Genomic DNA, 27,211 nt, shown 5'->3' with positions numbered 1-27,211 from the left:
TCCATTTTTTTGCGTGGATTCCGCGAGTGCTAGCTGGCTGTACTACAGACACCTGTCATCGTCATGGGAAAGACTCATTGTTATCTTTTCGTAAAACAACTGGTTGCAGTAAAGAGCCAACCTGGATTCTATGGAGATCCTGAGGGAAATCAACGAATACCAACAGCTTTACGCTCGAGTACCAACAGCTTTACGCTATGGAGGAACAACATACTCCATCATGGAAAGATCCGACTACCTCACAAAAGAACGTTAACTTCTCTAGGGTTATTGACTTGTTAATTGTCTACTCCATGTGTAACTGTGTTGTTGTCTTTTCACACTGCTATGCTTTATCTTGGCCAGGTCGCAGTTGTAAATGAGAACTTGTTCTCAACTAGCCTACCTGGTTAAATAAAGGTGAAATAAATAAATAAATAAAAAAGGGGGCAGCATTCTGAATTTTGGATGAAAAGCATGCCCAAATTAAACTGCCTGCTACTCGGGCCCAGAATATATGATATGCATATAACTGGTAGATGTGGATAGCAAACACTCGAAAGTTTCCAAAACTGTTAAAATAGTGTCTGTGAGTATAACATAACTAATTTGGCAGGCAAAACTCTGAGAAAAATCCATTCCATAGTTTTCTATTCAATGCCATTACAGTATCCATTGACTTAGGACTCAAATTGCAGTTCCTATGCCTTCCACTAGATGTCAATAGTCTTTTAGAAATTGTTTCAGGCTTGTATTCTGAAAAATTAGGGAGTAAGAGCAGTCTGAATGAGTGGACCCTGCCGTGTCACAGAGCTTTTTCATGCGCGCGACCTAGAGAGTGCCTTTCTTGTTTACCTTTTATATTGATGACGTTATTGTCCGAAATATTATTGATTATTTAGGCTAAAAACAACCTGAAGTTTGAATATAAACATCGTTTGACATGTTTCTATGAACTTTACGGATACAATTTGGATTTTTTGTCTGCCTGTTTTGACTGTGTTTGAGCTTGTGGATTACTGAAGAAAACGCGCAAACAAAAATAGGTTTTTGGATATAAAGAGACTTTATCGAACAAAAGGAACATTTATTGAGTAAATGAATGTCTTCTGAGTGCAACCATATGAAGATCATCAAATGTAAGGGATTAATTTTATCTCTATTTCTGACTTGTGTAACGCTTCTACTTGGCTGGTTACTGTTTGTAATGATTTGTCTGCTGGGCTATGTTCTCAAATAATCGTAAGGTATGCTTTCGCTGTAAAGCATTTTTTAAATCTGACACCGTGTTTGGATTCACAAGAAGTTAATCTTATAACCTATGTAAAATATGTTTTGTTTTCTGAATTTTTATAATTAGTATTTCTTTATTTGAATTTGGCACTCTGCAATCTAACTGGATAGCGTCCCACATACCAGAGTTTAAACCCCAAAAAATAAAAACAGATTCATCTACAGACACGGACGATTTACTTACCGTTGAAGTAGAGGCTAGTGCTCTTGCTGGAATCCATGCAACACTGGAAAAGTTGTGTGTGGAGGTAGCAGGGCTGATGGGGAGTTTGGAATTTAGCTAGAGTGAAATTCTCACTCTCCAAGGAGAAAACAAGGCACATAGCCAAGGTAAAAATCCACAATTCCAACAAGGATTGTCTACTCAGGGAAAACAGGGTGATGAAGTAGTCGCTACTAGATATACAAACTCTTAGTAGGCGTAAAAATAAATAAAAAATCTGGGATTCCTGAGGACGCATCCAATAATCCAGAGGGCGCAATCAGAGAATTCATGCAATCTGCTCAAAACTTCCTATAGAGAGTGTAAACAAGGTAGCTTTCCACCGAGTACACATACTTGGAGCTCGGAGCAACAAGACCAACGGTCCCCGACCGATCACCGCAAAATTTGAACACTACCAACGAAAGGAGCTGATCAAATGCAGGGGAAGGGAGCTTAAAGGGACCAAATTCGGTCTCAATTACCAATTTCCAAGGGGCATAAATTAACGTCATAAAAGACTGTATCCGGTACAAAGGCAAAAAAGGAGAAGGGTAAGCGTGCCTTTCTCATTGTGGACAAACTCTTTATAGATGGACAGCTATTCATAGACAGTGCCATGACACCATGGCCTTACTAAATTCTACAGGGACTTCAGGTTACACATTTTTTTTTTATGGGAACTGTAAAAATATCTGAACACTACGAAGTCGATATGAACACACACATACTCAATTACGTGCTCGCCTTACACATACAGACTTACACATATGCACACACACCTGATCTCGCTCTCTTCTCTCACTCTCTCTTTCTCTCTTTTCTCTTCTCTTCTCTCCTCTCTCTATTGTCGAGAACTGTTTTATAATTGAATACGTTTATTGTTTGTCTATTTTTTATGTATTTGTCTACAAGTTTATATATGTTTACAACAAGCAAGGGGAAGATATCAAAATAGGGGCATTGGGGAATAATAACATATAATACATTTGTACTGTTGTGAAGCCGTCTCTAGAGTAATGCAGGGTCTTTTTAATGATCATGTGAAACGTCAATTGCTCTGTAAATGCTGGGATGTGTTTTTCAATGATTTTAAAGGTAATTATGATGCAATTATGACGGTGACACGATGGACTACAATTATCATCATGAATATTAAAGCTATACGCAATACATGTTACACACACAGACACTCAACCATGCAAATTGGCGGAGTTATTATATATTTGGACATCACATATCATAGTCTTATTCTTATACAGACATTGTACACACTCTCACTAAATCACATCCAATATCATACACATCAACCTACTCAGATTTACTACACATGGAAAAAGAAATGGAGTGGTGAAATAATTTTCTGTCATGGACAAAGGAACTCAAAAGGTGTGATGATATTAATTAACAAAAATGAATGTGCAAATAGTCAGGAATGATTTGCAAGGAAGGTGGATCTTTTTTAAAATGAAATTGGACAAAAAAGAGATTTGGCTCATTAATCTATATGATCCAAATCAGGATGATCCATACTTCTTTGAAAACATTTTTCTAAATTATTGAATTTACAGGCAACAAATGATCAAATCATTACGGTAGACAGAGTTAAGTATCTCAATGGACCGTAAAGGTAATTACTCTACAAACTATCATCACCGTGCCCTTAAGGAAATCACAAATATTATGGACACATTAGAAATAGTGGATATTGGAGACTAAAAAACCTGACCTAGTGAGATATACATGGAGGAGACTTAATCAAGCTAGTCTTGACAACTTTCTTGTCTCTTTCTCTCTTGCATCAAAGGTTAAAATAGTTTTATTAATAGTAGACAGAATGCGATCGGATCATCATCTAATTGGCATTCACAAAACTCTTACAGATTTTCCACGTGGATGAGGATATTGGAAATGTAATCAAAGTTTACTGGAGGACAACTTATTTTTAAAACCCTAGACATACAAAAAAACCTAGACAATACAAAAACTAGCGTATCCACCCTAGTCACACCCTGACCTAACCAAAATATAAAGAAAACAGAGATATCTAAGGTCAGGGCGTGACACAGATGTTCTCTTTCCTGTCTCATCCTCTCCCACTGAATGAAGATTACAGTAAGGAATTCTTTCCAAATAATATAAAAAATAGAAAATTAACAAATGTACAGAAAGATCAGTGCGAAGGTGAAATTACAGAGGAATAACTTTTAGAGGCTGTAAAATCATTTCAGCCTGGATAAACCCCAGGGCTTGATGGCATACCTGTCACACCCTGACCTTAATATTCTTTATTTTCCTTGTTATTTTGGTTAGGTCAGGGTGTGACATGGGTGATGTATGTGCTTTTTGTCTTGTCTAGGGGTTTTGTATGTTTATGGGGCTGCCTCCTTTCTAGGTATATTGTATGTCTATGGTTGCCTAGATTGGTTCTCAATTAGAGGCAGCTGTCTATCGTTGTCTCTGATTGGGAACCATATTTAGGCAGCCATATTCTGTGGGTACTTTGTGGGTGATTGTTTCCTGTCTTTGTGTTCTCTGCACCAGATAGGACTGTTTCAGTTTTGCCACGGTTGCTATTTTGTATTTGTGTAGTGTTCACGTTATCATCTTTTATTAAATATGTTGAACACGAACTACGCTGCATTTTGGTCCTCCTCTCCTTCGACGGAAGAAAACCGTGACAATACCTGCAGAGGTATATCAAGCCTTTTTGATATACGAAAAGCTCCATTGTTAGATTGTTTTAACTACTCCTATCGAAAGGATAATCTGTCAGGGACTCAACAGGAAGGTCTGATTTCTCTATTATTAAAACAAGACCCAGATGGCAAATATAAAGACCCAGATGGCAAATATAAAGACCCAGTCTATCTAAAAAACTGGTAGCCCCTTACACTTCAATGTTGTTATGCGAAAATAGTAGCGAAATGCATAGCACTCAGAATTAAAAGGGTTTTATCAGGTATTGTTCATCCTGATATGACAGGTTTTTTTATATGGGCAATACATCAGAGATAATATATGAGAACTACTAGAAATAATAGAACATCATGAAACATTTAAGAAGCCAGGCCTGGTATTTATAGCGGTTTTGAAAAGGCATTTGATAAAGTAAGTCTGGATATTATGTATAAATGCCTGTATATTTTCAATTTTGGTGATTCTCTTATAAAATAATGTCACCATATCTATTCGGCATGGCCATCGGAATGCTAGCTATTAAAATCAGATCCAAAGTTGTCCATGTATACCGATGACTCAAGTTTTATATTAAATATGAAAGCTAGATCCCTGCAATGTCTCTAGATAACTTTTCTGTACTCTCTGGACTAAAACCTAATTATGATGAGTGTACAATATTACATATTGCATCTTTAAAAAATACAACTTTTATATTACCCTGCAGTTAACCTATAAAATGGTCTGATGGTGAAGTAGACATACTCGGTATTCATATCACAAAATATATAAATATGCTCCCCACAATGAATTTCAATAGAAAACTTGTAAAAATAGGCAAGATCCTGCAACCATGGAGAGGTAAATACCTGTCTATTTATGGAGAAATTGCCCTGATTAACTCCTTTGTCATATCTCAGTTTATTCGCTTATGCCTACTCCTGATGATTTGTTTTTCAAATCATATGAGCAGAAAATATTTAGCTTAATCTGGGTAGCTAAACCAGACAAAATAAAGCGTGCCTATTTAGAAAAGTAATATGAATTGGGTGGGTTGAGATTATTAAATATAAAAGCACTAAACCTCTCTCTAAAAGCTTTACGTATTCAAAAGTTTTCCTTGAACGCTAAATGGTTCTCAAGTAGATTACTAAGAAAAGCTTATCCATTGTTTAAAAATTGCCTTTTTGCCTTTGTGCAGATTGCCGTGTCTCATTTTTGATTAATTGACAATGATACCTTTTTCAAAGTATCTCGCTTTTTCAAACAAGCATTGCAGAGCTGGCTACAATTTCAATTTCATCCCCCTGAAAAGATAGAACAAATATTATGGCTCAACTCATGTGCTGGTTGATAAAATACCTGTATTTTTGGGAAAGATCTTTGAAATGGGTATTTTGTTCTTAAATTGTATTGTACATTGGAATGATAGAGTTATGTCCTTCATGGAGTGATCAGAATTGTACGGGAAGGTCTGCATAATCCAAGAGTACAACCAATTGATTATAGCAAAAAAATGGAGGAGGCAGGTGGCAATGGGAGGAGTTAGGGAACTAGTCTGTCTGCCCAATATAAAGGATCAAAACTGGTGGAGGAATAAAAATATCATAAACAGGAAAGCATACCAGTTTCATTTGAGGACCAGGATGTTGACAACTGTGCCATACAGATTGCAAAATAGTTGGGAAGAGATTTTTGATGTACCGACTCCATGGTACAGGATGTATGAGTTGATATATAAAACAACGCAAGATTAAAGACGTCGTCTTTTTCAGATTTTTTTTTTGGGCGGTACTGGCGCAGTGGCTTCTTCCTTGCTGAGCGGCCATTCGGGTTATGTTGATATAGGACTCGTTTTACTGTGGATAAATACTTTTGTACCTGTTTCCTCCAGCATCTTCACAAGGTCCTTTGCTGTTGTTCTGGGATAGATTTGTACATTTCACACCAAAGTACATTACATCTCTAGGAGACAGAACGTGTCTCCTTCCTGAGCGATATGAAGGCTGCGTGGTCCCGTGCTGTTTATGCTTGCATACTATTGTTTGTACAGATGAACTTAGTACCTTCAGGCGTTTGGAAATTGCTCCCAAAGATGAATAAGACTTGTCAACAACAAAAAATTCTGAGGTCTTGGCTGATTTCTTTTGATTTTCCCATGATGTCAAGCAAAGAGGCACTGAGTTTGAAGGTGGGCCTTGAAATACATCCACAGGTACACCTCCAATTGACTCAAATGATGTCAATTAGTCTATCAGAAGCTTCAACAGCCATGACATCATTTTCTGGAATTTTCCAGGCTGTTTAAAGTCACAGTCAACTTAGTGAATATAAACTTCTGACCCTTTTGAATTGTGATGCAGTGACTTATACTTGAAATAATCTGTCTGTAAACAATTGTTGGAATAATTACGTGTGTCATGCATAAAGTAGATGTCCTAACAGACATGCCAAAACTATAGTTTGTTAACAAGACATTTGTGGAGTCATTGAAAAACGAGTTTAAATGACTCCAACCGAAGTGTATGTAAACTTCCAACTTCAATTGTATATAAAAAAGCCAGACTACGGTTTGCAACTGCACATGGGGACAAAGATCGTACTTTTTGGAGAAATGTCCTCTGGTCTGATGAAACAAAAATAGAACTGTTTGACCATAATGACCATCGTAATGTTCGGAGGAAAAAGGGGAGGCTTGCAAGCCGAAGAACACCATCCCAACCGTGAAGCACGGGGGTGGCAGCATCATGTTGTGGGGTGCTTTGCTGCAGGAGGGACTGGTGCACTTCACAAATAGATGTGTGAGGTAGGAAAATTATGTGGATATATTGAAGTAACATCTCAAGACATCAGTTTAAAGCTTGGTTGCAAATGGGTCTTCCAAATGGACAATGACCCCAAGCATACTTCCAAAGTTGTGGTAAAATGGCTTAAGGACCACAAAAAGGTATTGGAGTGGCCATCACAAAACCCTGACCTCAATCCTATTGAATATTTGTGGGCAGAACTGAAAAAGCGTGTGTAAGCAAGGAGGCCTACAAACCTGACTCAGTTACACCATCTCTGTCAGGAGGAATGGGCAAAAAATTCACCCAACTTATTTTGGGAAGCTTGTGGAAGGCTTCCCGAAACGTTTGACCCAAGTTAAACAATTTAAAGGCAATGCGACCAATTTTTTAAATGTTTTATTTAGGTAGGCTAGTTCTCATTTACAACTGCGACCTTGCCAAGATAAAGTAAAGCAGTTCGACACAGAACAACAGAGTTACACATGTAATAAACAAACATACAGTCAATAATACAGTAGAAACAGTCTATATGCAGTGTGTGCAAATGAGGTAAGATAAGGGAGGTAAGGCAATAAATAGACATGGTGGCGAAGTAGTTGCAATATACCAATTAAATACTGGAGTGATAGATGTGCAGAAGATGAATGTGCAAGTAGAGATACTGGGGTGCAAAGGAGCAAGATAAATAAATAAATACAGTATGGGGATGAGGCAGTTGGATGGGCTATTAACAGATAGGCTATGTACAGGTGCAGTGATCTGGGAGCTGCTCTGACAGCTTAAAGCTAGTGAGGGAGATATGAGCTTGAGTGCCAGCTTCAGTGATTTTTGCAGTTTGTTCATTGGCAGCAGAGAACTGGAAGGAAAGGCAGCAAAATTAGGAATTGGCTTTGGGGGTGACCAGTGAGATATACCTGCTGGAGCTCGTGCTATGGGTGGGTGCTGCTATGGTGACTAGTGAGCTGAGATAAGGCGGGGCTTTACCCAGCAAAGTCTTGTAGATGATCTGGAGCCAGTGGGTTTGGTGATGAGTTTGAAGCGAGGGCCAGCCAATGAGAGTGTACAGGTCGCAGTGGTGGGTAGTATACGGGGCTTTGCTGACAAAACGGATGGCACTGTGATAGACTGCATCCAATTTGTTGAGTAGAGTGTTGGATGGTATTTTGTAAGTGATATCGTCGAGGATCGGTAGGATGGTCAGTTTTACGAGGGTGTGTTTGGCAGCATGAGTGAAGGATGCTTTGTTGGAGATGCTTAATGTGAGTCTGGAAGGAGAGTTTACAGTCTAGCCAGACAGACAAAACTTCTAATTGAGGGTATGTAAACGTCTGACCCACTGGGAATATGATCAAAGAATTGAAAGCTGAAATAAATCACTCTCTACTATTATTCTGACATTTCACATTATTAAGCTTCTAGTGACTCCCCATCCCGCATGAGGGAGCATAATCATCGACTGACACTAATTAGCACAATGCAACGGACATAAATATTCCTAGAAAATATTCCTATTGAAAATCACAAGTGAAATATATTGGGACACAGCTTAGCCTTTTGTTAATCACCCTGTCATCTCAAATTTTCAAAATATGCTTTACAGCCAAAGCTAGACAAGCATTTGTGTAAGTTTATCGATAGCCTAGCATAGCATTTTGTCCAGCTAGCAGCAGGTAACTTGGTCACGGAAATCAGAAAAGCAATCAAATGAAATCGTTTACCTTTGATGAGCTTCGCATGTTTTCACTCACGAGACTCCCAGTTAGATAGCCAATGTTCCTTTTTTCCAAAAATATTATTTTTGTAGGCGAAATAGCTCCGTTTGTTCTTCACGTATGGCTGAGAAATCGCCCGGAAATTGCAGTCACGAAAATTTCTAAAAATATTCCAAATTAGCTCCACAATATCGACAGAACATGGCAAACGTTGTTTATAATCAATCCTCAAGGTGTTTTTCAAATATCTATTCGATGATATATCCGCCGGGACAATTGGTTTTTCAGTAGGACCGATTGAAATAATGGCTACCTCTGCATTTTACGGGAGAATCACTCTGGGAGCCATCAGGTGACCACTTGCGCAATGTAGCCGCTTACGGGTATTCTTCAGCATAAATGCGTAATACTACGTCACAATGCTGTAGACACCTTGGGGAATATGGACAAAAAGTAATCTGGTTGATAGCCCATTCACTGCTCAATAGGGATGCATTGGAACGCAGCGCTTTCAAAACATGAGGCACTTCCGGATTGGATTTTTCTCAGGCTTTCGCCTGCAATATCAGTTCTGTTATACTCACAGACAATATTTTTACAGTTTTGGAAACGTTAGAGTGTTTTCTATCCTAATCTGACAATTATATGCATATTCTAGCATCTTGTCCTGACAAAATATCCTGTTTACTATGGGAACGTTATTTTTCCAAAAATGAAAATAGTGCCCCCTAGTCACGAAAGGTTAAAATATAGTGTTGATCCTAACTGATTTAAAGACAGGGCAGTTTTACTAGGATTAAATGTCAGGAATTGTGAAAAACTGAATTTAAATGTATTTGGCTAAGGTGTATGTAAACATCCAACTTCAATTGTATATATATATATATATATATATCATTATTTTTTAGAAAGAGTGTTTATAAACAGTATAATCTTTGAAAATTATATCAGAAATACCACTGGTGGGGTTATGTCACGCATGCAGCTAACAAAAACGTGCAAATGTCTGCTCTATCCAAAATTACAACCAACTATTTGCAGCATTACATCAAAAATGGAAGAGGCAAGCGGAAGGGGGAGAAAGTAAGAAACTTGTCTGTCACCCTGCATTAAATACCAAAATAGGTTGAAGAAAAATTATGAGAAATTAAAAAGAATACAAGTTTCATTGAAGGACCAAAAATGTGACAGTTGTGCCATACAGATTTTAAAGTAGTTGGTAAAAGATTTTCAACGTACCGATTCCATGGTATATGGTATATGAACGACGCCTGATTCAAAACAGAGTTTTTCTATTTTGTGAAACATCACAGCACAGTTGAATATGGCAAATAGAAACAAAACAAATCAAAATTGGATAGTGTTCAGAGAGAGATGGGAGGGGTTGAGGGGATCTGAAGGGTGAAAAATATAAAATAAAAAAATACAAAATAACTCATGTAATATTTTTTTTTATGTCTGGAAAATTTCTATGGGTTTAGAACTTTTGTGATACATTACAGAACAATCAAAAAATATGTGGCAAAAAACAAACAAAAGATAACTCATGTAAAATATACTGTGTCCATAAATGTATATAGTACTGTATGTATAAGCTGGAAGAAGACCCTTAATCTATAACAAATGTTATCCTCCCCCCAAAAAGTATTTCACCAGGGCACAGATATCAGAACTGCATTGAGATAAAGAGATTGATGCAGCTTGCATCTCAGGTGGATGATAAGCAGGGAGGTCTCAAAGAGAGCGAGAGAGAGGAAGTGATAGACATGGAAAGAGATGGGTAGAGGTTGTGAGATAGAGAGAGAGAGAAAGACAGAGAGAGAGAGAGAAAGACAGAGAGAGAGAGAGAGAAAGAAAGACAGAGAGAGAGAAAGACAGAGAGAGAGAGAGAAAGAAAGAAAGACAGAGAGAGAGAGAAAGAAAGACAGAGAGAGAGAGCGACAGAGAGAAAGACAGAGATAAAGACAGAGAGAGAGAGAAAGAAAGCGAGAAAGACAGAGACAGAGACAGAGAGAGAGAGAGAAAGATGGAGAGAGAGAGAAAGACGGAGAGAGAGAAAGACGGAGAGAGAGAAAGACAGAGAGAGAGCTAAAGAAATACAGCAATAAAGAAGGAGAGGAAAGACCTGTGATATAATAGCATGCAGAGAATGAGAGCTAGAGTGTACTGTATGTGTGAAAGACAATCAGAGTGAGCAGCAGAGACAGTTTGTTAATTGGGGTGCAGTCTTGCATAAGAGTAAATCCAAACCCTATCTGCAATACCAGTGTGTCAGCTCACTAGCACCACAACCAACAAACACACACATGCCACGTTTACGCAAACATGCACACACGAGCACACACCCACCCACACACACGAACAAACACGCAGGCCTGAGGCTGTCAGGCCCGGAGGGTGAGTGTTTGTAGTTGAACATACAGAGCGGCTCTTATCCCTTGGGCATGGATGCCTTGGAGCGTGCTTAGATGGTCTATGTGTCAGCGGGGGACGGGTGGGGTGGCAGGCTGAGATTTGAGTGACAGGCAGAGAGACGGGACTTCAACAGGATATGACCCGCTGGAGCCCAAAATACACTGGGGCTGCTGTCGCTGCATCTTCTAAAACCTGACTAACCAAACACCTCTTTCTCTTTCTCTTTCTCTTCTAAACCTGAGCTGCATTTCATTTCAAACAGTTGCACCCTCAGCTTTGATCTATTCCCTCCCTCATTGACTCCCCTTCACTGGTCTGATAATTTTGCAGGTGAAAACAACATGGTGGAACGGACTGGAGGTTTTTTATACAGAGGAAGATGGGGCACTAACAGGATACAACCCACTGGGGATCCTAATCCTCAGAGCTCATGCTGGCTCTCCTATAATTTGACCACCCAAATACTGTACTAAGAGGAGAGAACATGGACTCTTTGCCAGAGTCAGTGGAGGGGAGGGAGATACTCACTGGGCAAAGACGTCAATTCAACATCTATTCCACATTGGTTCAACTTAATTTCATTAAAATGATGTGGAAACAACGTTGATTCAACCAGAGTGTGCCCAGTGGGTAGTATGTCTGAGTGGAACAGAAAGGCAGAGAAAGCATTGGTACAGTAGGTAGGACATTTGTTTGAAAAAGGAGGTTGCATGAACTCTACATAGATATGTAAGTATGTTATAATCCCATTAATATTTGAGTTGTGCTAACTAGATCTGATCTGGCCCACAGTGAGTTTGTGTCAGAGACATACATGATAACATACTCTGTGACATTCAAATAGTGTTTTACTGTACACTATCAGCACTTCTCTCCAATTAACATTCCTTATCCCTTTTAATTAATCATTATGGGAAACATTCTTCTCTTCACAATTACTTTCTCATCACTAACCGACCCCGTTGGAAATGTAATTGTGTAATTCATTGCGTGCATTAGGCCATGGTCTGTAAGTGAATGGTGTCCCATTCACTCCCTCCCTCCCACCACTATCACTATGGTGCACCCAGAAGCCAGTTAGATGTAGAAATCAATAGAAACACAGTGAAACAGGCTGATTGTATTGAGCTGTATGTTCAACAGTGCTGATTAATCTGTTAAACTGGACCAGGGCTCCTGTCCTCACTCACTTTCTCGCTCGATGGGCTTCTATAAAGAATTTACCTGACCTCCTCCAGGCTTGGCAGGGGGAAGAGTAGTGTTCTGGTGACATGACATAATAACCATGTATCTAACCACCTGTGGCTGAAGAACACAACACAAATACTGTGTTGGATTGTGAATGGTGGGATTTTATTGCTTTAATCAGGTTTTGTCAACCCCTCTCTCTCATGCTCCCCCCTCTTTCTTTTATACCCCCTCTCTATCTCTCTCTTTTTTATCCTCCTCCATCTCCTCCTCCCTCCAGAGGTGGACTCGCTGCGTATCCTGCTCTACTCGGTAATCTTCCTCCTCAGTGTGTTTGGCAACCTGCTAATCATTGTGGTCCTGACGGTCAACAAGCGCATGAGGACGGTCACCAACTCCTTCCTGCTGTCCCTGGCGGTCAGCGACCTGATGATGGCCATCTTCTGCATGCCCTTCACCCTCATACCCAACCTCCTGGAGGACTTCATCTTCGGGCCCACCATGTGCAAGATAGTGGCTTACCTCATGGGTAAGAATGGGGGACTGGAAATGTTGAGGGCGCGTGTGGGAGATATCGAGGCTGGAGTGACAGACAGACGGACGGACGGACGGACGGACGGACGGACGGACGGACGGATATCTGTCTAACTTTCTGATCCACTCTATCTAGCCAAATCTCCCAATCATGTTTTACTAACACATCCATATGACCTTAATCACATCTTCATTTAGAAGTCCACTGTGCATACTGATCTCTGATTCACAAGCTGCAGTTAGGGTCACATTTAATCTGATCCCTGATGGTTTGAAAAGTTTGAACTTTAAGACTTAAACAATTGCTGAAAAAATGACTTGTGTCATCCACAAAGTAGATGTCCTAACCCACTTGCGAGAGCTATAGTTTATTAAGAAGAAATTTGTGGAGTGATTGAAATATGAGTTTAAATGGCTCCAACCGAAGTGTTTGTAAACTTCTGACTTGAATTGTACATACATACACTTACATACAGTTGAAGTTGGAAGTTTATATACACTTAGGTTGGAGTTATTAAAACTCATTTTTCCACCACTCCACAAATTTCTTGTTAATTAACTTTAGTTTTGGCAAGTCAGTTAGGACATCTACTTTGTGCATGACACAAAGTAATTATTCCAACAATTGTTTACAGACAGATTATTTCACTTATAATTCACTGTATCACAATTCCAGTGGGTCAGAAGTTTACATACACTAAGTTGACTGTGCCTTGAAACAGCTTGGAAAATTCCAGAAAATGATGACATGGCTTTAAAAGCTTCTGATAGGCTAATTGACATAATTTAAGTCAATTGGAGGTGTACCTGTGGATGTATTTCAAGGCCTACCTTCAAACTCAGTGCTTCTTTGCTTGACATCATGGGAAAGTCCAAAGAAGTCAGGGAAGATCTCAGAAAAATAATTGTAGACCTCCTCTGGTTCATCCTTGGGAGCAATTTCCAAACGCCTGAAGGTACCACATTCATCTGTACAAACAATAGTATGCAAGTATAAACACCATGGGACCACGCAGCCGTCATACCGCTCAGGAAGGAGACGCATTCTGTCTCCCAGAGATTAATGTACTTTGGTGCGAAAAGTGCAAATGTCACGTTCGTCGTATGAAGGAGACCAATGTGTAGCGTGGAATGTGTACATTCTCTTTATTAAAAGAATGATCACCGAACAAACTGACAAAATAGCAAACGAAACGTGAAACTATACAATAGAGTGGTGACAGGCAACTACACATAGTCAAGATCCCACACCAGAAAGTGGAAAAAAGGCCTGCCTGAAATATGATCCCCAATCAGAGACAACGATAAACAGCTGTCTCTGATTGGGAACCATATCAGGCCAACATAGACATACAAAAGCCCTAGACATACAACCCCCCCCCCCCCCCCCCAAAAGTGCGGACTCCCGGCCACAAACCTGAACCTATAGGGGAGGGTCCAGGTGGGCATCTACCCTCGGTGGCGGCTCCGGTTCTGGACGCAGTCCCCGCTCCCTACACTGATCCCTCCGCTTCTGTGGAACCGGACCGTGGATCGTTGTCGGAGGAACCGGACCGTGGATCATCGCCGGAGGCTCAGTACTGGGAACCACCGCTGGAGGATCTGGACTGCAGCTCTTCGCCGAAGACTCTGGACTGCAGCTCGTCGATGGAGGTCCCAGACTGGGGACCGTCGATGGAGACCCCGGACTGGGGACCGTCGCTGGAGGTCCCGAACTAGGGACCGTCGCTGGAGGCCCCGAACTGGGGACCGTCGCTGGAGGCCCCGGACTGGGGACCGTCGCTGGAGGCTCCGGACTTCGGACCGTCGCTGGAGGTTCCGGACTGTGGACCGTCGCAGGAGGTTCCGGACTGGGGACCATTGTTGGAGGTTCCGGATTGTGGACCGTTGTTGGAAGCTCTGGGCTGGAATCTGTCGCTGGAAGCTCTGGACTGGGAACTGTCGCCGGAAGCTCTGGACTGTGGAGGCCCACTGGAGGTCTGATACTTGGGACCGGTACAGGTGGCACCGGGCTGATGACACGCATCTCAGGGCGAGTCCGGGGAAGAGGCACAGGACGTACTGGACTGTGGAGGCACACTGGAGACGTAATGCATGGGACCGGTACAGGTGGCACTGGGCTGATGACACGCACCTCAGGGCGAGTGCGGAGAGGAGGCACAGAACGTACTGGACTGTGGAGGCGCAAGGGAGACCTGATGCGTGGGACCGGTACAGGTGGCACCGGGCTGATAACACGCACCTCAGGGCGAGTGCGGAGTGGAGGCACCACCCTTCCTGACTGGATGCTCACTCCAGCCCGGCAAGTGCGGGAAGCTAGCACAGGATGCACTGGGCTATGAATGCGCACTGGTGACCTGATGCGTGGGACCGGAACAGGCAACACCGGGCTGATAACATGCACCTCAGCACGCCCGCTCTGCAGCGCTCTCAAAACTAGCACCTCTCCCCGGAATCTTGCGTTGAGCTCCTCATCCAACTCCCTGACTTGCTCTGGTTCGCTCCTCGGCCCCGCCGACTGCTCTCCCCCCTAAATTTTCTTGGGGTTGCTTCTCATGCTTGCTCTGTTGAGCTATCTCCTCGTATCGTCGCCATTCCGCTTTTGCTGCCTCTTATCTCCTCCTTACGTCGGCGATACTCCCCGGCCTGCGTCCAGGGTCCTTTTCCCTCCAGAATCTCCTCCTAGGTCCATTCCTCTTGAACATGCTGCTTGGTCCATTTTTGGTGGGATCTTCTGTCACATTCGTTGTATGAAGGAGACCAAGGCGCAGTGTTGTATGCGTACATTCTCTTTATTAAAAGAATGAACACCAAACAAACTGACAAAATAAAAAACTAAACGTGAAGCTATACAATAGTGTGCAGACAGGCAACTACACATAGTCGAGATCCCACACCAGAAAGTGGGAAAAAGGCCTGCCTGAAATATGATCCCCAATCAGAGACAACGATAAACAGCTGTCTCTGATTGAAAACCATATCAGGCCAACATAGACATACATAACCCCTAGACATTCAAAACCCATAGACATACAAAAAAAACCTAGACATACAAAAACCTAGAGTACCCACCCTAGTCACACCCTGACCTAACCAAAATATATAGAAAACAGAGATATTGAAGGTCAGGGCATGACAGCAAATCAATCCCAGAACAAGAGTAAAGGACCCTGTGAAGATGCCGGAGGAAACAAGTACAAACTATCTATATCCAAAGTAAAACGAGTCCTATATCGACAGAACCTGAAAAGCCGTTCAGCAAGGAAGAACCCACTGCTCCAAAACCGCCATAAAAAAGCCAGACTACGGTTTGCAACTGCACATGGGGACAAAGATCATACTTTTGGAGAAATGTCCTCTGGTCTGGTTGAAACAAAAATAGAACTGTTTGACCATAATGACCACAGTTATGTTTGGAGGAAAAAGGGGGAGGCTTGCAAGCTGAAGTACACCATCCCAACCGTGAAGCACGGGGGTGGCAGCATCATGTTGTGGGGTTACTTTGCTGTAGGAGACACTGGTGCACTTCACAAAATAGATGGCATCACGAGGGAAGTAAAATTATGTGGATATTGTTAAGCAACGTCTCAAGACATCAGTCAGGAAGTTAAAGCTTGGTTGCAAATGGGTCTTCCAATTGGACAATGACCCAAGCATACTTCCAAAGTCGTGGTAAAATGGCTTTAATGACAACAAAGTCAAGGTATTGGAGCGGTCATCACAAAGCCCTGACCTCAATCCTATAGATAATTTGTGGGAAGAACTGAAAAAGTTTGTGCGAGCAAGGAGGCATACAAACCTGACTCATTTACACCAGCTCTGTCAGGAGGAATGGGCCCGAAATTCACCCAATTTATTGTGGGAAGCTTGTGGAAGGCTTCCCGATACGTTTGACCCAAGTTAATCAATTTAAAGGCAATTCTACCAAATACTAATTGAGTGTATGTGAACTTCTGACCCACTGGGAATGTGATGAAAGAAATAAAAGCTGAAATAAATCCCTCTCTACTATTATTCTGACGTTTCACATTCTTAAAATAAAGTGGTCATCCTAACTGACCTAAAACAGGGAATTTTTACTAGGATTAAATGTCGGGAATTGTGAAAAACTGAGTTTAAAAGTATTTGGCTAAGGTGTATGTAAACATCCGACTTCAACTGTATATAATCTAAACTCTTAAATTTTGTTTGTTATCTAGTTTATTTTTCTTTATTTTCCAACAGGTGTTTCCGTGAGTATATCCACCTTCAGCCTGGTTGCCATAGCAATTGAGCGCTACAGCGCCATCTGCAACCCGCTAAAGTCACGGGCGTGGCAGACCCGTTCCCATGCCTACCGGGTGATTACTGCCACCTGGCTGCTGTCTTTCATGATCATGAGTCCCTACCCGGTGTTCAGCCACCTGGTCCATGTCCCCCTGAAGGACAACATCACCATCGCACGCATGTGTCGCCATATCTGGCCCCACAGGGAGGTGGAGCAGACCTGGTGAGTGTGTGTGTGTGTGTGTGTGTGTGTGTGTGTGTGTGTGTGTGTGTGTGTGTGTGTGTGTGTGTGTGTGTGTGTGTGTGTGTGTGTGTGTGTGTGTGTGTGTGTGTGTGGGGTGGGGGGGGGTTTGGGTGGGGAGTGTGGGTGTGTACATACTCATACTCATCTTACTTTTTGCTTACTACTGTTTTCCTACTACTTCATTTTATGGGGTTTGGGTGGAACTGTATTTACAAAGAAAGGAAAATCTTCCTACACTTATGAATTGATGATACAGAAATATTGTGTTTGTATACACAGTAGAATATAAAACAATCACTAAAATGCTCTCAACAGCAAAATAATTTAAACTTGTCCTTCAGCTGACCATTTCCCACCAGAGAAGCCATTAATGTGTCATTGTAGTAGAAGTGCATCCCAGGTCACCAGGTGCATTGTGGATGACTGTAGGGCTCCTCTGGGGGAGGAATTAGACACAGCCTGTGTACAGTACAAGACGCACTGCTGCTCTCTCATTATTATTTTATATTGGTAGCCTACTGCCATAACCCCTTATTGGTGGAGTGCAGTCCTGTGAGAAAAAGAAACTTGAGGCTTTCCAGTCTACAGAAAATAACAACTATAGTCCAGTGGAGGCTCCTCAGTTGAGGAAGGGGAGGACCATCCTCCTCAGTGAATTTCATAAAAATAAAAATAGTCACCTTTTTTGTCCTTTTTTTCACTTTCACTTACTTAGCTAGCAAATGCAGCTAGCCAGTTTTGCCAACTCAAACAACCAGCTCATCCAGATGGATGCTATGTTAGCAAGCTGGCTATGACTATTCAACACTGGAACTCTTCCAGGTAAGCTTCTGGTTTGACTAAATTATTGCCCGCCGTGTAACTGCTAAACTACTTACTGTCTGTACACTGTACTGCATGATTGTAGCGGGTTTACTAATGCATTAGTTCTATTAGCTATGTTATTTTAGCCAATGTGGTGACAACAATGTAGGCTGTCTGTAGCGGTTATGATATGAAGGTTTGATTTTGGAAAGTTTTTTTTTGCCTGGTCACAGACAGCTGATGTGTTGTGCATTGAAGTCCACAGGCAAAGGGAAAGGCGAGAGGAGGAGACCACGTAGATGCGAGAAGGAATACAACAGGCTGTTTCTGTGGCTATGAAAGTGAACTATTTGCGTTTGATCAGGGGTGTGTTCATTCCGTAGATTCTGTTGAAAAACGTTTCTTAAATGGAAGCAAACGTAACGAAACGGGGATAAACATACCTGAATTCTTTCAATAGAAATTCTCATTTGCAACTGTTGGACTAATGATTACAGCCTAGGTCAGCTAGATGCAGGCAAGAGTGTGCAAGGCAGTATAGAATGTGTCACTGTCTGTCCATCTGTCAATGTCTGTCACCTCAAATCTTTCTCTCGACCTGTGTGGACCTATGCTGTAAACTTTCATTCCTAGGCTAGGTTCTAGTAACCTCATGATGGGTATATGGGAAAGTTGAGTATCAATGATGTTACATTAAACTAGGTGAATGGAATATGAATAACAGTCATCCAATATGCTGTAATAGAAATAAGGCCATGTTCATTAAAAAATTTTTACATCCTCCCTCATCTTAAATGGCACCGACTGCCATTGTTATAGTCAGTAAAAGAGCCTTAAGAGAGAAACACACCTCAACAGTTTTGTTTTGTTTTGGTCTTTCCCTACAAAGCAGGCTCAGGGGTAGCCTAGTGTCTCACGGTTTATGCATCGCCCTCCAGTATCTCCACCAGTACTAACTCCGCTCTCGGCCTCGCTAACCTCTCAACCCCTTACTCTCTTTCACATCTTACGATCTCTCTAACCCTCTAATTCTTCTTCTCCCTCTTCTTCATAGCCCTCTTTCTATTGCCTCCTCATCCCTTCTCCATCTGTTTGTCTGTCCATCTGTCTCTCTCAACCCTTCATTCCTCATCTCCTCATTCTTCATCCCTCATCCCCGCTCTCTGAGGAACTCTGACCTAAATCAACCATACATGTAAATGTTAACTTGTTAAGTGTGTTCTCTCTTCCACTGTGTGTTAACATCCAGTGCTGTCATTCACAGGGCTCTCTGGGGTTCTGTCTTCCACTGTGTGTTAACATCCAGTGCTGTCATTCACAGGGCTCTCTGGGGTTCCTCTCCAACCTTTCGGTTGTCAGACATCCATTTGAAACCACTATTGAGATGAATCAAATGCACAAAACGTTCTCTTGACCTTTTCTTCCACTCAGGGTTTAATTGTGAGTTACAAAGTCTAGAACACTACGAACCAAATATGAGAACAATTATTGCAACGGAAAATGCATGCAAATCAAATTATTCTAAATTGCTACCGGCTCTCTTATGATTGAGGAATATAATTATAATGGCCGTGGTAACTCTTCAAAGGAAAACCCAACATTTTTTCAATGAGCTATTGAGGCTCTCATTCATGTGACTTTCCCCAGAGCGGTAGTTAAATTCTAACAATTCCCATTCTCAATTCACCAGATCAATGTTTCTAGGAAGATGTAGCCTTGGTTTTGGCACTATTACTTGTATTCTGAAATTGTATTTAGTCACTAGTATTGATTGTACCCGTTTAAGGCTTTTAGTGTGAAGCACTTAATTATTCCCAGAAGCCACCTGCTTGTGTCAGAGTCAAGGAGAAGGAGCTATTATGTTGATGTGATTCCTGGCTGTTCTTGTGAAGGAGAACTAATACAAGACTAAATACTTTATCTGTTGTAACCTGTGAGTTATTTTATTCTAAGTCCCACGTGTCCTCTGGAGAAGAGACTATAATATATAGAATATTCACAATCAAGACATTACGCTTACAAATGTATTTAGAGTTCCTCTTTCCAGATATTTTGTCCTTCATGATGACAACTGGTTGGAATGGATAGTATAAGAAACAACATCGTGGTGTCTTCTATAGTGTTAGAGTAGTAACCAATATTCCTTTTTTCAGCACTGAGCAAATTTCAGATCTACTGAGCATAAACTCCAACATTGTGAACATTCTGTGCAACTTCTGGCATGTGTTTTTATTGTGAACAGTGAGGCTGTACCTGCTTTAAGTTACCAATAACAGTGGCGAAGTAGGCTACTGTGGCTATTTGATAACAATGTAGGCCTATCAGAGTGGCCTACCATCAAAAACAATGGTGAAAATGCATCCCACAACATTTATGGAAACAGCTGTTCTATAATTCAGCCTACAGCAGCAGCCAATGTGTGGTTGGCCTACATTCTATGAAACTTTAGGAAAAGATATGTAGGGCTTGACAATAACCTGTTTAGTCATGATGAAAATGTGTTGTTTGATGTAAGAAACCCCTTTACAAAATAAAGCTCATTATTATTCCCATACATTTATTACAGAGAATCAGACAAATTATGCTACCCTCTGTCTATTGGCTACTTAGTTTATTCAAGCCTGCCTTAAAATGTAACCCTGCCCCTTTGACATAGAAAAAATGCTCTTTACCTGACTTTTCAAAGATGGCTAGAAATGCACACGTTTTGTGCTCTTGTAGGAAGCAAATACTCCCCTTTGCTGACTAGAAATTAGCTATAACTCGGGTAATAACTCCCTTACTAGCAAAGAATATGAACAAATGTGAACACATGGCTACATGCAGCTCTCGCTTTGATCTCACAACAAGTGCATCTACTCACGACCACTCATGCTGTAAACACAGTCCAGTTCAAAGTGAATGGCACAGACCATATATAGCAATGGTCTATTTGCATATAGGGGTACTGCAGCTCTGATTGGTTATACTGCACTGGTCTGTAGAGTACGGGCTGAGTTGTGCCTGTCAATGCAATAGAATACTACTCTGGTGCATTCTCCCTACAATAAAATCTATTGCATAGATCAATTTGCATACTAAGTCTTGCAAAGTTCGTTTTGTTTTGGTATGTTGCATTGAAAGTGGCTAATATTGGCAATTCCCACAGTAGAGGGAAACATTGATAGTCTTAACTAAAGGGGAAAACTAGAAAGATGAGTGGAGTTCAATCTCGTGCTTCTCAGCACGGGCTGATGTATCTTCTGCATGGCAGTCCAAGGGGAGCTGCAAGCCCGCACACGCGCACAGCTTAGAGGAAACATTGGTAGTAACCATTATGTCATGTCTCCACCGGTTGTATCCCAGCATAGATATTCAAGAACTTCCTCTACCTAACCTCTTTCTGGAAGTCTCCCGTGAGCAAGCCCTCTTCTTTTATGCATCTACCATGGGCTCCCGAGTGGCACAGTGGTCTAAAGGCATTGCATATTACTGCTAGAGGCATCACAACAGACCCTGGTTAGATTCCAAGCTGTATCACAACCTGGCTGTGATTGGGTGTCCCATGGGACAGTGCACAATTGGCCCAGCATTGTCCAGGTTAGGGTTTGGCCGGGTAGGCCGTCATTGTAAATAATAATTTGTTCTTTACTGACTTGCCTAGTTAAATAAAGGTTAAATAAAAAATAAAATATCAGTACTCCTTGTGGAAGCTGTCCTCAGGCACAGATCTAGGATCAGCTTATCCTCCAAAAATCCTAACCTCAATCATTAGAGGGGTAAGGTACAACTGACTTGTTAATCCCAGTTCCTGTGTGTGTCCCAGGAATATGATGTTGCTGCTTACGCTCTTTGTTGTTCCGGGTGTGGTGATGATCGTAGCCTATGGACTTATCTCCAGAGAGCTGTACCGGGGAATCCAGTTTGAGCTGGGTCAGAAGACATCATCCCCCAGTGAGTCCTTCATTACTGCTATTTAATTATTCAGACATGTATTCACTTCTTTCAGCAGCTGGGTAAGTAAGAAGACATTAGAATGCGGAATTGGCATGAACAACAAATGTTTTAATTTTAGTACTGAACATATTGTGTGTCTTCTAGTTTCTGCCCATTAGTGCTTCCCAGATGTTTTTATGATCCAGATTATCTTGGATTTGAGTGCACTCTCTCTCTCTCTCTCTCTCTCTCTCTCTCTCTCTCTCTGATTTATCAGCATGATAATCCTAATTATGGTCACACAGAATAAACATTTTATTAGCAGTACAATCATGGTCATGTGTTGCAGGTGTGAGCAAAATACTCTTTAGTCAGTACGAAAGGGCTCAGTTCAGATTTACAAAACCTTTTTTACACGTTTTGATTTAAGCACTTATTAGAAGTTGGTATTCAGATTTACTATATGCAGGTGAGTAACAGGCTTTGCAGGTGGGGCTCCATGGCACGCACTGAATTAATTGAATTCAACTGCTGAAAACTCTCCCACTTTCTGTCCAACTGATTTTCTCAAGGAGTTTTCATTCAATAGTGTTTTCAGTACATTTACTGTATCTAAAGCCATTCCTTTAAATATGGTGTTCCATTAACTTGAATTCTCATGTTAGAATTTTCTAGAAAGACAAACTAGAATATATATTGAGAAAACGGGTTCAGAATAGGGATCAATGAAAGAAACCATCTAAACATGCACATTTGTCTCCTTTTCAGTACCAATTGGTAGATACTCTGAGCTTGTATATTATTTAGGGTTAGGAAAGTATTTATGAATTTTAAAAAATGGTTTAGAGAGCTTTTACACACAAAATATGTAAATGAACATAATATATATCCTGAAAGTAGCTATATTCAATTGTTTCTTTCCATTAAATATTGTAAAGTGATTAAAGTGTACAATAGGGGTTGACCAGTATTCCTATATATCTACCTTAATAATCCTCACTAACCATAGAACTGTGATGACAACTGTTCAGTCATAGGGAAGCATATACCAGGCTCCAGGGTTTAAACTGCTACGTGTGGTCTACGTTCCAAAAGGATTCAAAAGGTTACATGTTCCAAATGATTGTACAACTTGTAATCCGTTGTTAGAAATCCTCAGGAACAACCACACAAATGTGAGGAAAGAAAGGTAAACGAACAATGTAATGGGATGACGCAAAATGTAAGGAAACTAACACTAAAGTGACAGTTATTAATGTATGTTGGTATAACTGATGGTGGCTACCGATAGTGGCTAATATTTAACATAATACAAAATGTAAAAAATACAGCGAAAGGTCTGGGAATATAATTATATAATTAAAATATTATAGAAATCATAAATCAACTCGGTAGGTTGGCATTATACTGGCATTTGCACATGGCTACAGAAGCCTATAGCTTGGGTTTCCACATTTCATATCTGCAAGTTATAAGGCCAGCATTTCATAAACTTCACTGTGGAAAAGGTGATATGTTGATGTGCTTCAGTCTGCTGCCATGTAGCTGGTTTCACATTTGTCTCCAGCGATCATAAGATAAAATAGATTAAAACAATTGCAATTTATATTTACAATCCCCTTATCCAAATGGCTTACTCATGTACCTAGCTCTTATCAATAGCTACTATCAATTTGTAAATTACAGTGCATGGAGAACGGTGTTATTTTTATCATAAAAAAAAAAGTAGATGTTGTTCCACTTGGAACCAACAGGTTGCTTGACCTTATTCATCTTTTCACTGTGGGCAAAGGTGGAATTATTAGGGAATTAAGTCAAGGTCAAAATATGGCGTATCTATAGACGCACCTCTGCCACACCTTAACTTCTTTGATCTAGTGGGTGAATAGTATGCTATTCTCGTACCTGTTCAAGGTCAGAATACGCGTAGAAGGAAAGGTGCATAAAAAGGAAATGATGTTCCATTTAAGCATGTTTAACTCAGGTCGTAATCGGCCCCTAAGTGAAATAGCTGGGATGATCAAATGTGTAGAGTGTATTTGCTGCTGATGCTTCATTAGAGGATGAAACTGGCTGATGGCAGTATGCCTCGCCTTCACCATCTGTCGGTCCAATATGAGAGAGTGAGGGACAAAGGGAGTTGTGATATAGAGAAAGAGAGAATGCGAAGGCACATTAGCCCTCAGATGTAAGATGACGCAGGTTTTTTGGTGATTCATCGCCGTATCAATTAAGGTGAGCGACTGTTTTTAAGAGGCATGATTCACAGAAACAATTTCCACTGGGATCTTTAATTGTGCCAATTATCAGACACGGAAGAGAAGAAACCTGGTACAGGTGGAAAGTACAGATAAGCAGGGGATATGTGTGTGTGTGTGTGTGTGTGTGTGTGTGTGTGTGTGTGTGTGTGTGTGGCTCGTTTTGCCTCAATTCAGATGTATGGGGTGTTAAATGGATCATAGACTTTTGTGAACTTCTGAAATGATTAGTTACGGAACGTAATTGATCTGACCCCTCACCACAGTTTTGGACCTCTACTTACTCTTCTTTGCTCGCCCCTTCACAGGTCTAAAGAATGGCCTGACCGGCACCGTGTCTTGCGGCAGCGACGACGGCGATGGTTGCTACGTCCAGGTCTCCAAGCGTCCACACTCCATGGAGATGTCCACCCTGACATCATCTACTGCGAGCACATCCAAAGTGGAGCATGCCCGCAGCAACTCCTCAGAGGCCAAGCTCCTAGCCAAGAAGCGTGTGATCCGGATGCTGGTGGTAATCGTGGCTCTGTTCTTCCTGTGCTGGATGCCACTATACTGCGCCAACACCTGGAAGGCTTTCCACCCAGCCTCTGCCCGCCGTGCCCTCTCTGGTGCCCCCATCTCCTTCATCCACCTACTGTCCTACACCTCGGCCTGCGTTAACCCCATCATCTACTGCTTCATGAACACTCGCTTCCGCAAGTCGCTGCTTGCCACCTTTGCTTGCTGCTGTCGTCCTCCCTGCCGACGCCAAGGGCTGCGGGATGGAGAGGAGGACGCAATGGCTTTGGGGGTGTCCATGTCCAAGTTTAGTTACACCACAGTCAGCACTATGGGGCGTGCTGAGGGAGGGACCACTGACTGACTGGGGGACAGGGGAGACCAGAGAGATATGTGGTTATGTGATCGGTTTAGTCATTTCTATAGGGGAAAACATTAACCTGTGGTCATTAAGTATGGGGGAGATTAGGTTTGGGCGGTATCCAGATTTTCAAACCTTCCTACCATTCCTGTACCATACCGGGGTACAAGTTATTACCGGCATTGCACACAAGGGGGGCTATTTATTTTCGAAAGCAAAAAACAACACCAACAAAACATTTAAACAATTCTTATTTTTTTTACTCACAAAACAAATTTGGGCAGGATCCAGGAGGGGATTGACTTATTTAACATATAGTTATGAGCAGTGGCGTAGCATTTATATATTTACGGTATTCAAAATCATACTGTCGGAATTTCAAAATTCCCCCGGTATACCGCCCAAGGCTAGGGGAGATGCACCCACAGTCTATAGGGAAGTCAACACAAGACCATGACTGTAATGCTAATGTCAAGACCAATTGGCTCAGAGATGTATTATCTAGTTAAACTAACCTACTGTATGTCAATGGGTAGATCCAACCTGTAGTCCTTTAAAAAGGGAAAATACTCATGGCCTATGGAAAATGAATACCCAACATACCCAAAGGAAAAGGACAGTTATACACAGTTCAATAGTTGAAAAACAAAAGAAAATAATGGAAATATAATAGCACTGTTTTTCATTAGCATTTGTCCCAAGCGATGGAAAACAATGTTTCATTTAATGGTATGTAGCCTATGTAGTTATTTCGTTATCATCTGGGACTCATTAAAACAGCTTGCATTCATTTTTACTGTTGAACCCCTGATAGAGGATGGGAACTAACATCAGGGTAGAATAAAAGGGTTATGTGTTGGTATGGGGGTATATTCCTGAATGATACGCTATGAGGTTGAGGTGCAGTAGCTTGTGGAACAGGTATTAGTAATACCATTTGCAAAGTTTCTACTTATTTTCACGTTGCTTTGGGTTTTTACAATGCTGATGATGTGCTTATTATTAGTGTTGTCAATGTCCTGATGATGAGAAACTCTGTTGTGGACTATAAGTGCGTGCCTGCAAATGCTGATCTTTCTTCGAGTATCATCTGTTTGCTGTGCTGTGGACTATGTATTTCATGACGGACATTGTAAATACGGTGTTGCTACATCATGGTCTTAGCCAGACTGGATTGGATGTGGATTGGAGGCCAGACTCAACTGCGACCAAACCAACCCAACCTTACCGAAGACAGCAGCGATAATGAAAGTAAGTAATGTGGGGTATTAGGGAGGTACTGTTACTGTATATTTAGGCTGTTAGTCTGGATCCAGCTCATTTGTCTCTTTTAGAGGTGCATCCTTGCTTTTTCAAAAACAGCTCGGTCTCTGCAGAAAACTGACGACACAACAACTTGTGTTGCATATCATTGATCTGCTGTGTACAGTGTATGTGCTCTGTTGCCATCTAAAGCGCCATGTTGTCCATGTATCCACTGCACTGTTGGTGTGTGTGTTTGTGTTGCTGCTAACAGGGTGTGTAAAGTTACTCAGCTGAGCAGGGGAAAGATTCAACAGACATTACTGATTGGCTTCAGCAACATCTAAACTGTCAAAAATGTCCTGTAATTCATACAGTAAAACACTGGCAGCACAGAAGCCTGTAGATTTACAGGACCTTTACTAAAATATCAATTTACAGCATATTACTGGAACACCTGACTACAGCCACATGCTGTATTTCTAGAATCTACAGTGTATATGTGACAATAAAACATATACATTGAGTGTACAAAACATTAATATGGAGTTGCACCCCCTTTTGCCCTAGGAACAGACTCCATTCGTCGGGGCATGGACTCTACAAGGTGTCAAAAGCGTTCCACAGTGATGCAGGCCAATGTTGACTCCAATGTTTCCCACAGTTGTGCCAAGTTGGCTGGATGTCCTTTGGGTGGTGGACCATTCTTGATACACATGGCAAACTGTTGAGAGTGAAAAAACGAGCCACATTGTCGTTGTTGACACACACAAACTGGTGCACCTGACACTTACTACCATACTCCGTTCAAAGGCACTTAAATCTTTTG

General features: G+C 41.4%; 1 protein-coding gene across 1 annotated transcript in view; it reads left to right on the top strand.

Moving 5' to 3' along the window:
- Window positions 1-26,997, top strand: part of LOC110501610 (cholecystokinin receptor) — a 50,416-nt gene extending 23,419 nt beyond the window's left edge. Inside the window, exons 2-5 of the mRNA XM_021579294.2 lie at window positions 12,538-12,786; window positions 17,016-17,280; window positions 21,911-22,038; window positions 24,587-26,997. Of these exons, the coding sequence (XP_021434969.1) occupies window positions 12,538-12,786; window positions 17,016-17,280; window positions 21,911-22,038; window positions 24,587-25,143 (1,199 nt within the window). The 3' untranslated portion in view covers window positions 25,144-26,997. The remainder of the gene's footprint in view (window positions 1-12,537; window positions 12,787-17,015; window positions 17,281-21,910; window positions 22,039-24,586) is intronic.
- The last annotated feature ends 214 nt before the right edge of the window (window positions 26,998-27,211 follow it).

Source organism: Oncorhynchus mykiss, chromosome 22 (genome assembly GCF_013265735.2).
Source record: "Oncorhynchus mykiss isolate Arlee chromosome 22, USDA_OmykA_1.1, whole genome shotgun sequence".
NCBI classification, from domain to species: Eukaryota; Metazoa; Chordata; class Actinopteri; order Salmoniformes; family Salmonidae; genus Oncorhynchus; species Oncorhynchus mykiss.
The sequence above is the reverse complement of the archived record's forward strand: the minus strand, read 5'-3'. Positions and strand labels throughout refer to the sequence as shown.